Source organism: Carettochelys insculpta, chromosome 2 (assembly GCF_033958435.1).
Source record: "Carettochelys insculpta isolate YL-2023 chromosome 2, ASM3395843v1, whole genome shotgun sequence".
Taxonomy (NCBI): Eukaryota; Metazoa; Chordata; order Testudines; family Carettochelyidae; genus Carettochelys; species Carettochelys insculpta.
Window position 1 is genome coordinate 47,804,324 of NC_134138.1, and position 15,969 is coordinate 47,820,292.

At 44.4% G+C, this 15,969-nt stretch overlaps 1 protein-coding gene across 4 annotated transcripts in view; it reads right to left on the reverse strand.

Annotated features, from left to right (window-relative positions):
• Positions 1-15,969, reverse strand: part of DPY19L4 (dpy-19 like 4) — a 69,724-nt gene that overhangs the window by 19,849 nt on the left and 33,906 nt on the right. For all 4 annotated transcript variants that reach the window (XR_012644379.1, XM_074986925.1, XM_074986926.1 and 1 more), the window contains exons 13-17: positions 8,689-8,808; positions 6,795-6,915; positions 4,854-4,910; positions 2,201-2,283; positions 1,366-1,498 (exon numbers count right to left, since the gene is read on the reverse strand). Coding sequence is in view for 3 of the 4 variants with exons in the window: in XM_074986925.1 (XP_074843026.1) it covers positions 1,366-1,498; positions 2,201-2,283; positions 4,854-4,910; positions 6,795-6,915; positions 8,689-8,808 (514 nt within the window). In the remaining variant the exon portion in view is untranslated. The remainder of the gene's footprint in view (positions 1-1,365; positions 1,499-2,200; positions 2,284-4,853; positions 4,911-6,794; positions 6,916-8,688; positions 8,809-15,969) is intronic.

Below are 15,969 nucleotides of genomic sequence, written 5' to 3' on the forward strand. Positions count from 1 at the left end.
TTCCTATATATGCATTCATGGGAGGATTTTAGAGCAATTTCACCAGTGAAGTCCAATTTGAGGCACATAGGGTTATTTTAACTCTTATCTCTTCCTCATCTCACACATCCAGGCTTTATGCATGTCCATCCTCACAGCCAAATGTTTCATTCTGGACCTCGTTATATCCTGCTTCCACTCTGCAACACTGGTTTCTTAAACATATACACGGCTCTTCAAACCAGACCAAATTCAGTCATTAAATTTACGTTTCTTGACCACTATATGATCACTGTTTTTCAATCTCTCGCCTTGCTCCCAGCTGCTTTTCCATCATTTAAGGTTTGTGTCACCACCTTCACAGCTCTACAAAACGGTGCCTCTTCACTTATCTTCATTTGTCATTCTTCACATTAGCTCCCACTCATGAGCTTCACTGTGCCAGTGTTCTCCATTTGCCAGCATCTCATGTAACAGAACGGGACAAACTACAGCCTGCAGGCCACCTTTCAGTCCGGCCCCTGAGCTCTCACTGGGGAGCAGAGTCAGGACAGCCTTGCAGAAAAAGCCAGTCCAGCTCCTGGGCAGCACAGTGAGCTGGAGGAGCTGGTCCCTGGCCCCTCCACTTCTGTCCCCCACCCCAGACAATACCACTAGTAACTGGGCAGCATGGTTGCTGTGCTGCCAACGCAATGCTTCAGGAGGCAACATGAAGGGATGGGGAGTGGGGGTGGAGGGGTTGGATAAGAGGCAGGAGCTCCTGGGGAGGGATTGAGGGGATGAAGGGATTGCCTAGGGGGGCAAAGGCTGGGCCACACCTGGCTGTTTACTTGGCCCTCTGTACAATTTCTGTACCCAGTGTGGCCCTCAGGCCAAACAAACAGTTTGCCCACCAGTGTCTGACAATCATTTTGTGCCTCTTCCCCACAGCCCTCTAGGCATGGCAAAACCTCCCTGAGCTCATCAGCAAGTCCACAACTCTGCTATTATGTCCCTCTTAAAATCCACTTCTGCCATGTTGCTTTCGGTGAATCAAGCTGTCACGTATGTAATCTGTTGTCCTCATCCTTCCCTAATAATACATGCACTTACCTATCCTTAGAATGTAAACTCCATTGTTCTTTAATGTCTGCAAAGCACCTAGCCCATGGAGAGCACTACCATAAATAAATAATAAGAATTCCTTACCCCAGCTGGCTGGGGAAACCAGGACATAACTTGGATCCCATTTTGGAACCCCACCTGCACAAGACTTTCACTTATCTTCTTTGACATGCACAATTTTTAATACCCCTACACATTTCAAGCATTTCATCTCATCTTCCACATAAAAAAGGAGGAATGAAACTCTTACACCATGATACATTTATGAAATCAAACACTCACATTTTCATTTCTTTGTAGGAGATCATCATCATTATATAAAGGTAGACTTGTCACCATCCATCCAGTACACAGCTTAATAGCACCCATTAGCTGTGGACTTCCAGCAAACACAGCAGCGACTGGAGCTTGTCTTCTGCAAAACAAAGAAAACAGTATAACTTTATGCATTTGAGTGCAAGGACAGAATTTATATAAAATAAATGTTTTAGAAGCTAACACCCAAGTGACTCTTATAACCTGCTAAGCTTAAAATTCCAGTTTGTGAAGATACCATTTATGCATCTCATTGCCTGCCCTCAGCACCACTCCTTTCAGAGACACAGAGCCCCCACCCCTCACACACATACCCTGTACTTGTGGCTTGCTGTGATTTACTTAAATCTCTTATCCCCAATCAGTAGGTTTGATTCTCCTGGTTGCTGCACATTCAGGCTCTGATACAGCTAAGAACGTAAGTGGCTTTGCATCTTGCAGGATGAAGCCTAATATTTCTAACCCCCAATATCTATTGCTAATAGCTATTAGAAAATTAGCATCTGAAGAATTAAGACTGTAACATGCACCATCTTACGTTTTTTACTTGGCAAGTAAGGTTTATAACTAAATTGTGAGAGTTAGTCAAACATCATGCAGGAGCTGCTGCTTCTCCCACTGAAGTTAATGGCAATTTCCCAGTGCTTTCAAAGGGAGCTGTAACAAGCCCACAATCACAATGTCTTTCCCTTCCCCAAACCACGCAATCAATAACTCTGTCTTGATAAAATATGTCATTACTCCAGACAATTTTTTTTAAGTAAAGCAAAACACAGAGAGATATCCAGGAGCTCACACTTACTTTATCCACATCATGAGTTCTACAGTATCCGAGTCATAAAATTCTTGCAGTTCTGAAAGTTCTGCCATTATCCTTGGAAAGTACTTAAGAACATGTACAAACATTTATTACCTACCATAAAAGTATACGTAAGAGTATAATGCAGTCTTCATGGTCACAAAAGAAATATTGCTACATATGACTAATTAAAATCTAATAAAACAGTTCTATATTTTGATCCAAATTCAACAGTTTAGTAGCAATAATTCTCAAGAATTTACACCAGCAATTAATCCAACCCTTTATATTTAGAAACAATACAACGTTTTCCCCTTTGGTTTTTGAGACAGGAACTTGAAGCATTCAATAGTAAACTAAATCACAGCTGTCCCTCTACAGAGAACAACAGTAGGTCTAACTATCTAGTAATGCATTTTGATGGAGTGCTCTGCTATTCCTCAAATGCTCACAACATAATTCGCCTCAGTGTAAAATTATGGAAGTTTCTGGCAGAAAATTATTATAACAGCTGGGTCTTTCAAACATTTTTCATTTCCCCCCCTTGCTTCAGTTCAGTTGTAGGGTATAATGTCACAGACCTCGTAAAATGGATTTGTAATGCACGGAGCCCTCTGGTCTCCAAACCCGCCCCACGAAAGTTCATTACCTAATAAATTAGTTAGTCTTGAAAGGTGCTACAGGACTGCTTGTTTTTTTGTTAAAATTGTTTTATTAGAGCAATTTGCAGCAGTGAATTCCCCAGACAATTGAACAGGTTTTATTCACTATACAGTAGTCCCACGAATTATGCAAGGGTTGCGTTCGTGTGTACCCTCGCAAAACTTGAATTTTGCATAAGCTGGGGTAGGAGAGAGCCGGCATGTTTAAGAATATGCCGCCTGGCTCCCCTGGGCTTGCAGGAGTCAGGTGTGGCTTCTCTCGGGAACCCCCAGCTGGGAGAAACCGCACCACAGCACCTTTCTGCCCACTGGGCTTCCCCAGACAGCTGCTGTGGCAGGGCTTCTCCCCAGCTTCCCCCAGCTGAGGGAGCCGGGGGCTGGAGCACTTTCAATTTGCACTTAACTCAGGTTAGCATGAGTTAAGCGCAAATCAAAATCCCACTTCTTGGTCGATTACTGTAAATAGTTCTCAGACAACACTTTTTAGCCATTACAGCATCTCAGAAAAACAAATCTAATTTCACTGTAAGCACTTGTGAAGTTGGAAGATGTGTAGAGAGAAAGTCGTCTTATTCTGCTATACATACCATTGTATCAGAACATCAGCTATAAAAGTCTGAAGCAATATGGAACTAAACTTTTCTTTTTAAAACCAGGATGTATCTATGTAGATGCCTGAATGGTATCATTTATTGCAGTGCTTGAACATACTGGGTGCATCTACACTTGCATTCCTCTTTCGAAAGAGGTATGCAAACGAGGTAAGTCAAAATGCAAATGAGGCATACATTTGCATATCTGGAACCACATTTGCATATTCTACTTTCAAACGAAAGCCAGTGTAGACACTGCTCTTTCGAAAGTAAACCCCATCTTCAAAAGAATCCTTCTTCCCATTAAATAAAGGGAAGAAGGATTCTTTGGAAGATGTGTTTACTTTCAAAAGAGCAGTGTCTACACTGGCTTTCTTCTTTCAAAAGAAGCTCTTTTGAAACTAGAACATGCAAATTTATACCTCATTGGCATTTTCAATTTACCTCATTTGCATACCTCTTTCAAAAGAGGAATGCAAGTGTAGATGTCCCCCTAGAGTATTTCTACATAAGGTTCTAAACTGGGCTCTCAAACTGTCAGCCTGCAGGTCAACTACAGCCAGAGCTTATTTGCAATATGGCCCAGAAGTCCCAGTGACCCAGGAAGTGCCTTTCTGTCCCTGTTCCTCATACTGCACCCCCCTCTTGACACTACCACTGCCCTGCCCTTCCCCCCATGGTACCCCTTTCCCTGAGGGATGCAGACTCGGGAATTGCAGGGGCCCTGACACTGCTGCTATGCCATACCCGCTCCCTGCATTCAGTACAGCCAGAGCAGAGGAAGTCTGTCTACTGCTGCCACCCCATACCAGGCCCCCCAGTAATCCCCGAGGCCATGTCCTTCGGGTGCAATGGGAGAGGAGAGGGCAGGGTGGTGCCAGGAAAGGGCAGGGCCTGGGGGATGCATACAGATACATTGCAAATGCGATCCAGCTGTAAGATGACCCACAGGCCATGAGTTTGAGACCCATTATAAACTAAGAATCCCATTTCTTGTTGACAGGAGCTCATCAAATAAAGCACCTGCAACTTCCTTCTACTTCCAACTCACCTAATTTCCTCTCAGTGAAAACATGCATTGAATGACATACTCTTAAACATCTTCCAAAGTTTTATTTTGACAATATTTTTTCTAAAGAATCACTTTACTTTAGAAATCTTAATTTAAATGGAGTTTTGTCTTCAGCCTAAAGACTAATGCATTTTAATTGTACCAGCCACAACTGATATGAATCCATGTCATAGAACTGTATAAAAACAGCAAATAAAATGATAAAGAATTAAGTTCATTAGCGCATACTGTCTGATATTACTGATTATTTCACATAGGCAATATCTTTTTGCGTGCAAGATATTACTTATACTAAGCCTACAATCAATATTCAAAATACTCTCTCTTACCTCTTTCCACAAGCTGAATCCTATTATACTTGGAACTGCCATACTCAGAATGACAGCCTAAAATATATTAAAAAAAAAAAAAAATTACTGATTGCTCCTTCATTCCCATGACATGGACCCTGGCATATCTGCTGATTCTGCCCAAAGCAGATTCACAACAGTGGTTGAGATATTATCTTTTATTGGACCTCATCTCTCTAATTTCCTGGGACCAAAATGGATAACAGCACTGCACACCTAAAAGCTGACAGCTGTAACAGAATAAGTCTCAGCCATGATCATTAAATGACATTTGGACAAATTCAGCAGTTCTTAATCAAGTAGAACTCAATATAAACAAACAGGATTTTACTGTAAATTGAATAGTATTGAGTCTGAACAGTTTATTCTTCAACTAACAGTGAAAGTGCAAACATGAGCTGGGGAAGGAAGCAAGAGTCAAGAGGTGTTTCTCTCATTTAGATTATCAAGAGACAAAGAAAAAAAGACTGAAGAGTGCAGTTCAATTCCCTTTAACTTTATATATTCTCTCATTCAGAACCACAACACTAATACAAAAAGACATCCTGCCATAAAACACAGCAGCATTCCATATACTCATCTTTGTCTTGCAAAGAAAGAGTAAGCTAGGTAATATGGCCCAGAAGTCCCCATATAATGAATGTATGCAAACCAATCTATTGAAAAATCAAACAATAGATCAGTTAATTGCATGTATAAAATAAAGCATGAAGTAGAAACCAATAGATGTTCATGCATAATCTGGTATCAGTTACATTATCACTGGAAGTACTACCTTGGCAGTGAAAGCTTTGTTATCTGGCACTCATGGGGAATTCAGGTTGCTGGTTAATTGAATGTGCTGGGCAACAAAGCTTATTACTCTGCCTCCGCCCTCACCGTCTCCCACAGTGCCACACATGTGGGGCCTGAGGCAACCTCCTGTGCACCATGGCCCTGCCCTGTTCTGGCACCCTTTATCCACCCCCACTGTAGGCAACGGGGCCCAAGGGATTACCTCAGGCTGTGGGCCAGGGGCAACAAAGGCAGCAGGGGTCACCTCCTCTTCCCCCTGCACTCATTACGCTGGTAGTGGGAGCAGCAGCCACCTCCACCCTGTTGCCCTCACATGCCTCACGTCTCTGCAGTGGCAGGAAGCTCGTCAGAGCAAGGCGGAGAAGGCTGCCATTCCCACTGCCCATGTAGTGAGTGCAAGGGGGAAGGAAGGTGATCGCTGCTGCCCCTGTCATGCCTGATCCCTGACCACAGATAACCCCCTGTCCTGGTCCCTTTTGTGGCTGAGGGCAGAGCTAGTCTTCAGGAGCCCTACAACGGCCAGCTGACCAAGTCAGAGTCAGGTGTGAGCATCTGGAGATGTGGTGGAATTGTGACTGGGGGCAGTGCCAGTTAACAGAGTTTTTTGTTTAGAAGAGTGCCTGACAACAAAGCTTGCATTGCACTTACACAGCAAGTGACATGTCCAAAGCATTGCAGGAACATTCAAGAAATAATTATTCTCCAGAGCACTCTTGAATCAGGTACAGGATCTGATCCCTGTTTAATGGAGTGAGGAAACATGGCAGAAAGGAGAAGTGATGGGTGGCCTTGTCAAATCACTTCTCCTTTCTGCCATGTTTGCCCACTCCATAAAATGTAGGCAGTCCTGATTCCCACCCTCTCTCAAACCCTGATGCCTCTTAGGGGGTGTAGCATAAACATGAGTAGCCAGCTAGTTTCAACAAATCTTATTGTGAATGATTTCAGCTATTGTTTCATTGACAATTTTTCAATCTTACCCAACACAAATATACATTAGTTCTGGCTGCTACATTTTTCCACCATACAATGCTCTTTAGAAATCTCTATTACTCACCACTTGGGAAAAACAGAGATCTACTCATTAGATATCACTACTACCAACGAGTGGTACCAATGACTCACCAGCAATATTGGGTGTACAGCTCTCAATCGAAGCCACTTGAAAAGTGTCATCCAAAGCTCAGGGGAGCATACACCAAATGCAGCAAACATACACACATAGGGAGTCCACAGGTATTTCATACTAAGAAACAATACACCAATCCAAAAATAAGCCATTGCACAGATTGTATACAGACGCCAGACAAACATACACCTGTCTCTAAAATTTACATGGCTGGCAGTCTGGAAGATGCTATGGTTTTAGTCTAAACAATGGCATCATGTCTAGTGTCATAAGACTATATGTTCAGAGTCCCTTTCTAAATGGTTCTGCTGGTCTTATTCAAAACACACCTCATGATTTTCCTAAACAGATAAGGAGACAGAGTACAGGTCTTTCCTTCTCTAGTTTCCATGATACACCATGAATAAGGCCCTACTTAATTTGCAATATTGAGGAAATTTCAGATCCTGCCATATTAGGCTTCCACTGACACTCTGACATTGGGAACCCCAGTTGGCTGACAGCAGGAGCTCTTGTTCTCAGCTGCAGGCTCCTGTTTTCAGCACCAGGCTGCTGGCAGCAGCAGATCATGGAAAAGTAATAATGAACCTTATTGCCACAAATTACTTATTGCCAGGGCTTTTCCTGTGGCAGTAGGTACCAATATGTACCTACCAGCCCCAGCCCCAGGGCTGCCGGGTCCCACATCTGAGGCAGCTTGCAGGGCTCAGCGCCCCAACTGGCTCCCAGCTGCAGGGCTGCTGAAGCTCCCACCAGCCCCGCAGCAGCATCGGGGCTGGGAAGCTGCCATGGGCCTGGGAGTTGGAGTCTGCAGCAGCCCAGATGCCAGAAGCTGGAGCCCCCACCCATCCCAATGGCAGCCCCAGTCATGGCTGAGTAGCAGGGATCCTCAGCAGCCCTGTGACAGGGAGCTGGCTCAATACCAGCTCCTCCTCTTCTACATAAAAGCACAGCTTTTTATTACTCTTCTGAGATTTTTAATGATTTGTCCACAGCTCTGCCATAATTTTGAACAATCATTCTGGGTTTCAAGTATGGACTTAACCATGAACTACTTCATGTAAGATTCAATGGAACATCAGAATTTAAAAAGCATGCTATCACAGCAGCTGAATTTGAAAACCAGAGGATGATCATATATTTGTTCCAATTAACTTCTCAGATTTATACCAAGAAAAGAAATAAGAAAATGTGTTCAAGAAACCAAAGACACTTGAACATGTTCATTTTTTTCGAGACACATATGTTCAAAAGTCTACCAAGCTACTTCCTAGAATAATTAGTAGCTTTGTATGTCAAATGGGTTTCTTAAAAGAATGTGGGATGGGGACAATTTGGACAACTTCTAAAAAGGGTAATTAAACTACAGGTTGAACCTCTCTTGATTTAGTAGACTGGTGCACAGCTAGTCTACAGAAACTAAGCCATTCCGCACTGGACAGGGAAAGATGGAAGGAAATAGTGAGAAAGCCATCCGGCACCAATGGGAACTGAGCCAATGGTTGCTGCTGCTGCTGAATGATGACTGAACCTCTCTAATTTGGCACTCTAATCCAGCAACATCCATCGTCCAGCATGATTTTAGTTAGGTGAATTGCCACTTAGCATTGGTGATCCCCTGGTCCCATAAAGTTTGATTTCCAGCCATCAGTTCTGGCTCTTAGTGTTTGGTGATGTTATTTAGCTGTAATTTACCTCAAAATGTCTTCTAAGAGCCCAGTAAGCAGTGGACGTGTTGGTAACACTGCTAGACAATACTGACCTTCCGTGGCTCAGGAAATTATCTGGTTAAGCATCAGTCAGGACATGAGGGTGCCAGACTAGAGAGGTTCAACCTGTAATTAATATTATTTTCCACTTTCAAAACAGAAAATTAAATATAAAACTTACCTTTCCAACATCATTGCAAGAGATCCCATTAACATTGTGTGGATTACATGATAAGCCACCTCTGGCCTCTCTCCAATTCGGCCATCATCCAGTGTAGTATTTTCTTTGAGTGGCTTCCCTCTGGATTTGGAAGAAAATGAAACAGCATTTACCTCACACATTCTCTCAGGCTGTGATAGCTACAAAAAAAACTGAACAACACTTACGACACTATGTGCTGATACTACTATTTTTCATTCTACTACTGTTTTATTGTTTCTTTTACCCTCATCAATCTGTCTGTATTTATCTTCTGGATCTTGTACTCAGAATGTAAGCTCTTTGTGTCAGACTATGTTCAGTGCTTGTCTAGCACAAAGGCTTGGTTCGTAACTAGGATTCCCAGGTTACTGCCACAAAGTAAGGTTATTTAGAGATAACAGCTGTTATGTCAAAAAAACTTTGTCTTCTACGCTACAGAACGGTTATTTAAAAAAAAATCGGTAAACCTCAGTTCTATTCTGAAATACAGTTGTGTGTGTAGTAGTCCTCTTTCGCAATAGGTATTCCGGGATATCTTATTTCAAAACAAGGCTGCTGTGTAAATGCAGCCCTAGGTACTATTATAAACACAAATAATAAATAACAGCTTTAATGGATAATCTAATTCAAGAGTAAAAAGTCTTCACAAACATGTAAGTACTCTCCACTTAAGTATTCTGTACTCAAGCCAAACTTTGCTTTGTCGTATTATTAGCCCAACTGCAAGCTGTAAAATCAGTGTAACTGCACCTACACACACTCAGCCTGAGGACAGAAAAGGGGATGGAAGACAGTTCATTCTCATCATTACAAATCTTAGTAGTAGCAGACAAACTGTTATATATAAAGCAAAATTTATCCATTCCCTAACTAAGAAGGGGAGTAGGATGGAAATAAATAAATTCTATTTATTCATACAAATTAAACACCACCACAATAATAAACTTGATTGTGGCAAAATGGAGAATTTAAACGAATAATACTTCAGTAAAGTAATTTTTGGACTTTTCTTTAAGATCTGCTGAAAAAGAGCTTAGTTGGACAAAATTAAGTCCCTACTTGTCACAAAGTTGCCATGATTATTACAATTAAAAATCCAATTGGAAGAATGAGAAAATTAAAACTGACAAAGTTATCTCGCATCTAAGCTGATCACTTATTACTAAATTCAGGGCAAACAACTTTCCAATAACTACGATATAATCTTCATTTCCTAAAGGTCTATGACAGACTTTGAAAAATCCACTCTTGTCTTTGCCCCAAGCAAGTGGGAAGCTTGATGTGGCATTGGAGGCAATCTACACCTTTCATTACATTTAGCATAATGTAAACTCTTCATAAACAAAACATGTAGCACTTTAAAGACTAACATTAAAACGTGGTATGAACAGAGACAACAATTACCTTGTGCATTACAAGGACTGCTTCCCTTCCTTTGATGCTCATAATTATCTCGAGCAAGACACTTAACATCCATCACCCCTCATCCCCCTCCTTCAGCCCTATGTACTTGATTTGTCAGTTTTTATTGCATTTTTTTTTTTTTTTTTACTTGTATACTTATAGATGCCAGTCTGTACTGGAAATGCGATTGACTTGATGAAGTGGGTCTGTCCCACGAAAGCTCTTCACCAAATAATACATTTTGTTAGACTGTAAAGTGCAACATTTCTGCTGGTTTGTTTTGTTAGAATACAGACTAACAGGGCTACCTCTCTGTTACTCTTCAGAAACAAAAAAAGGCTATTTTCTAGCACTTAAGGTTTCAAAAATAACCTTCAGTGTTGTAGCCAGGCAACATGCCCCCCCCGCCCCCCGGCATACCTCACAGCACAGATGTGCTGGGTCATCGTAACCAGAGAGAAAGAAGAAATAGATAAAAGGAGGCAAACGCTGTCCTAGAAACTCAGGGCCTCAGGATGCCCTTGAGCTGCTGCAGTTAATTGATACACCCACATCCCGTTCCAGGAGAGGAATTCTACGCCCAAACCATAAAGGGAGGAATGTCCTGTCTAAGTGATTAGGTTATTTCTCAACAAACAAATGTCAATTCGGCAATCAACCCCCTCTTAAAATGGGTGCCTTCAAGGCATACAAAGTACAGCTGGTGTCTTCAGATATGGAAGGGTGTACGTGACCAGCGGGGTACAAAGTAGGCCTGGCAGCAGACACAAGCTGAGCTGCAACTGCCTAACCTGTTGGTCAGGATGGGTCTTTGCCTCCCAGGGGCAAGAGGATGCCCTCCTCGTACTCTTCTTCCTGAGGGATTGAGTGACAGATGCTGGCAACGCTGGAGTCAAACGAGGCAGGGGTAAGAAACTTGTACCTGCTATGTACTCGTGTGCATTAGTAATCTATGTTCCTGCATGCTAAGCTACTTATGTATATTAAGTAAAGTGATTTTCCTTTAATAACTAAAAGGTAACCGTTAAGCAAAGCCTGATTCCTCCTGTGACCGTACTCAAACGAACCACAGCCGACCATCGGCTGACAGAACTGGCGCAACGAGCAGGGTAGTGTTATCGATTCGAGTGAGGTAACATGGAGGCTATCACAATAAATCCTGATTTTGGTGGGATAGAGAAAGGATTCATCCAGGAAGGATGGGAAGACCCAAAATGGGATAAGGACATGTTGGGGGAAAGTTGGAATGATCCGAAGGAGTTGTGGATTCAGTTCTGTAGGTGGCGAACTGCACGTAGATTAAAGAAGGGGAAAGAAAAAGAAGCCTGCATCTGGTTACTAAAGGGTGCCTTACAGGCAAGATGCAACAGGTACTGTGAGTTAGAGGAAAAGTTGCAAAGAAGGCAGAAAAAAAGGGATGAGTTAAAACAGAGGTGTCAAACCTTGGACACCCGGACACAGTTGCTGGAAAGCGACCTGCACCAGTTAAAACAATGACTAATTCCACTGGTTGCAAACGAAGGGACCAACTGGAGGACAAAATTAGAGGAGAAATCACAAAATATTAATCAGGCTAAGGTAGAGGCTGCCCTTTGGATAGACTCTGAGTATTGGGATGGGGATATGTGGGATTCATCCGATAAGGAGGACATTCGAGGGACTGAGGATTCTACCCTCAAAATAAGGCCCATAGTTGTACACTGGCAGGATACTACCCCTGGAGGGGGACAGGGCCAGGAGCGAACAACCACCTGTACTACCACTCAAAATTATACACCCGAGGAGCTGTGGAAGCTACAGTTGTATTCGGCTAAGAAACCAGGCAAGAGTGCAGTCAAGTGGTTGGTCAGGATATGGAAAAATGGGGCCAAAAATGTAACATTATCCTCTACTGAACTCAGGAGCCTCAATTTAGGTGCAGGGGTTTTCCTCGTGCCCCAGCCTGGCGAAATCTGCGTAACTTGTGGACCCTCCCTGGCCGATGGGCTCGGGGAATTCACCACGCCAATACAGGCGAACCTGTTAGCATCCTGTTGGCTACTGAGGATGGGTTTAAGGGTGCCCTGCTAACAGCTACAGTTGTAGCAACATTGCATGGAACAGCCCCAGCAGTAGGAGCAGATGAGGAAAATCCCTGGGAAGGGGTGGCCCAGTCAGGAGATTTAAGATCAGTGCTGAGGGGGACCCCCGGGTCATACAAGGCTATAGCTCTAGGCATGCAGAGTCAGGCCCGAAATGGGAATCCAAATTTCCAAGAATTGCTTGAAATTGCTTTACAAGTGTCAGGGATTTTTCATCCCTCGGGCATTACGCCCCCGTGGGTCAGGGGAAACAAGCCTTTGGCCACTAAACATCATTACAGGTACAGGTAGAATCTAAAATCACATAGGCTGCCGTTTAGCAGCCCCCTGTAATGGTCACTATGAGTCAGTTGGTTTCCCCAGTAACCCTGAACTCATAAACAACTCGTGACCTAGGCTTTAAAATCCAGGCACCTGATTGGGCGCAGGTGGAAAGCTTCCAGAAGTTTCCACAGCCCAGAGGACCTGTTTGAAAGCAGGCCCTCAGAACGCTCACATGTAAATAGCCTCATGAATCATGCATGAGATCATAGGATATAAGGTGGTGCAGCACAGCGCTCGCCGGCCCTTGACGCGGATATGACTCCGCTACCTGTATGGGGAGGTGCTGGCCCTTGAGGCGTCCACCAGCCCCTAGGCTAGCTGCCTCACAAGCAGCGAAGACTTTGCAAAGAGCTCCTGAGTCAACACCAGCAATGCCCAGCTGGGCCCGCCTGCTGCGGTGACAGCTGGCAGTTTTACCTCAGCACTAAAAGAGCGACAAGCAGCCCTGAGGTGAATCAGGCGAGCGGCAAACTGGCCTCATCACTAGGGTGAGGTACTGCGTGCTCGCCTGTTGAAACCCAGGGTCTGCCATCTAAACAGCAAGCAGGCTCCAAGGTGAATCAGCTGTGCGGCAAACTGGCCTCACCATTAGGGTGAGGTACTGCATGCCCAGCTGTTGAAGCCCAGAGCCTGCCATCGAAGCGGCACCCTCGCTCCTGCCGCCTGCCATCCTGCGGTGATGACACTACCTACCGGACACGACCCACCTGCCTGATGAGACTGCAATCACCTGGACACGTAAATCCACCACCAGACTGAGGCCCAGCCCGGGCTACACAGACTATTATAGGCCTGAGGCCCAGCCCAGGCTATAAGGACTTCCACAGGCCTGAGGCCCAGCCCAGGCGATAAGAACTACCATAGACCTGAGGCCCAGCCCAGGCCACATAGACTTTCACAGGCCCAAGGCCCAGCCCGGGCTATACAAATTATATTATCATAATACTTTGGGCATTGGGTCCCCGCAACGGGGGGTTCGAAGTTGCAAATTGAACCACGCCCCTCCTGGCCAAGAGAGGCCACACCCAGGGGCTCAACCCCAAGGCCGGGCCTAACAGCCCAGGTTTCCTCTACCATCTTAGAAACTGCACACTTGTGTTAATAGTTTTACAGTTATAGTTAATTAGTTAGTCATTTAGTTATAGTAAATGGTACTAGAAGCAATAATTAATTATCTAAGTGATTAGTCATAGACGGGTAACAATAGCATTTATTTAACTGACGTGTTTATATACTTAAGGAGCAGGCGGGTCATCTTGGTAGACGCTTGACCTCCCAGTTACCCTATAAACCCTGCATCCTACCTTACCCGTCCCTATTCTCCGAGCCCCAGCCGGGGAGGTTACACTTCCCCCTCACTCGGCTGGGAGGAGGACCTTGGCAGGCAAAGCCCCAAGGCCCCCAATAGGCTGGCGTAGCGAACCAGCCAGGGCATTAAGGGGGAAAGCAAATTGACCTTCCCCTGCCCGGAGCTATATTAATATAAAACTACCTATACCTCTCTCTTTGAATTTCCCTTTAATCTTCCTTTTTGCCTCCAACCTAATAAAAAAACATCATACAGGTCGCTTCATGGACTCTTTAGTGTATAGCATTGTAAGTGTCTAAAGAAATACTATTGTTGCAATTCAATGCATTATCAGTAATCACTAATATATATATGGTTACTTTATAAAAAATTGTTTACTGTTACAAGCGTTGTTTGATCTGTTAATAAACTTTGTAACTGTTTGCACCTACACAAGCCTTCCCTCTTCCCTTCTCACCCTTCTCCCTTACAACCAGCCTCCTGCCTGCCAGGGAAAAATCTACCAGCCTCTCTAACGGCGGTACAGGGCCAGTGCACAATCCCCAGGGCCTTCTGCCGGAGGTGGGTGGGGGCGGCCTGCAGAGGGGCAGGGTGACCTCTACTCGTCGCCGGGTCTCCGCCATCCCCTCCACATCCTCGTCCCAGGCCTCTTGAGGATCCGAGCGGTATGCTAGTGTGGGGTCAGTGTGGCCTTGGCCCACGACTTTGCCCGCACCGACAACAAGATGTTCAAGAAGTTGAGGGAGGAGACATACTAGGGGCCAAGGTTAAGGTACAGGTCCTGCAGAGAGGGCTGAAGATAGGGTCCCCGCAAACTAGTGGAGTTAAGCAGGGGAAATTAAAGCCAAGACACAAGGTAACTCAGGAAGAAAAGGACCTTAGGAATAGGTTATGGAAGCAGTGTCTAGATTTAGGGTATTCCAGGGATCTGCTGCATGGGTTACCTACAGAAAAGTTAAAGCTTTTAGCTACCCCTTTGAGAGGGCAGGATGGGGTGGGGCGTCCGCAGACCCTAGTGCTCTTCCGAGACTCTACACCCCAGATACCCCACTGTGGCAGCAACTACAGGAATTGCAGGCTATTGATGAAATTGATCAGGGAAACTAGATAGTGGGGGTCAAGCTCCCCTCTCTGTGTGTGAGCTTAAGGTGGAAGAGGGAGGAAGCTCTAAACATGACCCCCAGATCTCGGTAACAATTGATGATAGATACACCTCGCTTTTCCTGGTAGACACTGGGGCTCAGATGTCCCTGATAAAATGAGAAAATTTCCTTGGTCTCCCACCCTCAGGACAGAAAAATGTTTTAGTTACTGGGGTTAACGGCACTGTTGTGTCTTACCCCATAGTTAAGGTGAAGCTGGATATTCCCCTAAAACCGTACTGACAGCCCCGCAAACACGAGGTAATCCTCGGAAATGCAAACATACTTGGCATGGACTTTTTGTAAGGCAGAGAAGGAATGGTAAATGGAGAAAGGTGGGCATTTGGAGCAGGTCTTAAACCCGCTAAGACATCTCTGGATGGGGAAAAGATTCCTTCCCGTAACATTAATTTGTTAACTCATGCCCCTACTCTCCCTCCATCAGCTGTGACTAATGTACAACAATATAACGTTCCGGCTGAAGCCGTAACGCCAGTTACTGAATTAATCAAAGATTTAGAGAAACAGGGAATATTAATACACACTCATTCCCCGTACAACTCCCCAGTCTGGCCAGCAAAGAAGCCTAATGGTAAATGGAGGCTCACAGTGGATTTCTGGAAATTAAATAATACTGGTCCCTGACAGCCTCAGTTCCCAGCATAGTCAATATTGTAAACAACATACAAACCTGGAATAAGCAGTGGCTGGCTGTATTAGATGTAAAGGATATGTTCTTCATGGTGCCCTTACAGCCTGAAGATCAGGAAAGGTTTGCTTTTACCTGGAGAGGTGTTCAGTACACCTTTACTAGAATGTCTCAGGGTTTCAAGCACTCCCTACAATTTGCCATAACGCCTTGGCAAAGGTTCTGAATGGTTTAGCTATGCCACCTAGTGCCCAAACCTTGCAATACATAGATGATATACTAAAAGGAGGGGACTCCTTTGAGGAAGTACAGGAGGCCATGGATTGCGTAAAGGCGACATTGGAGAACCTT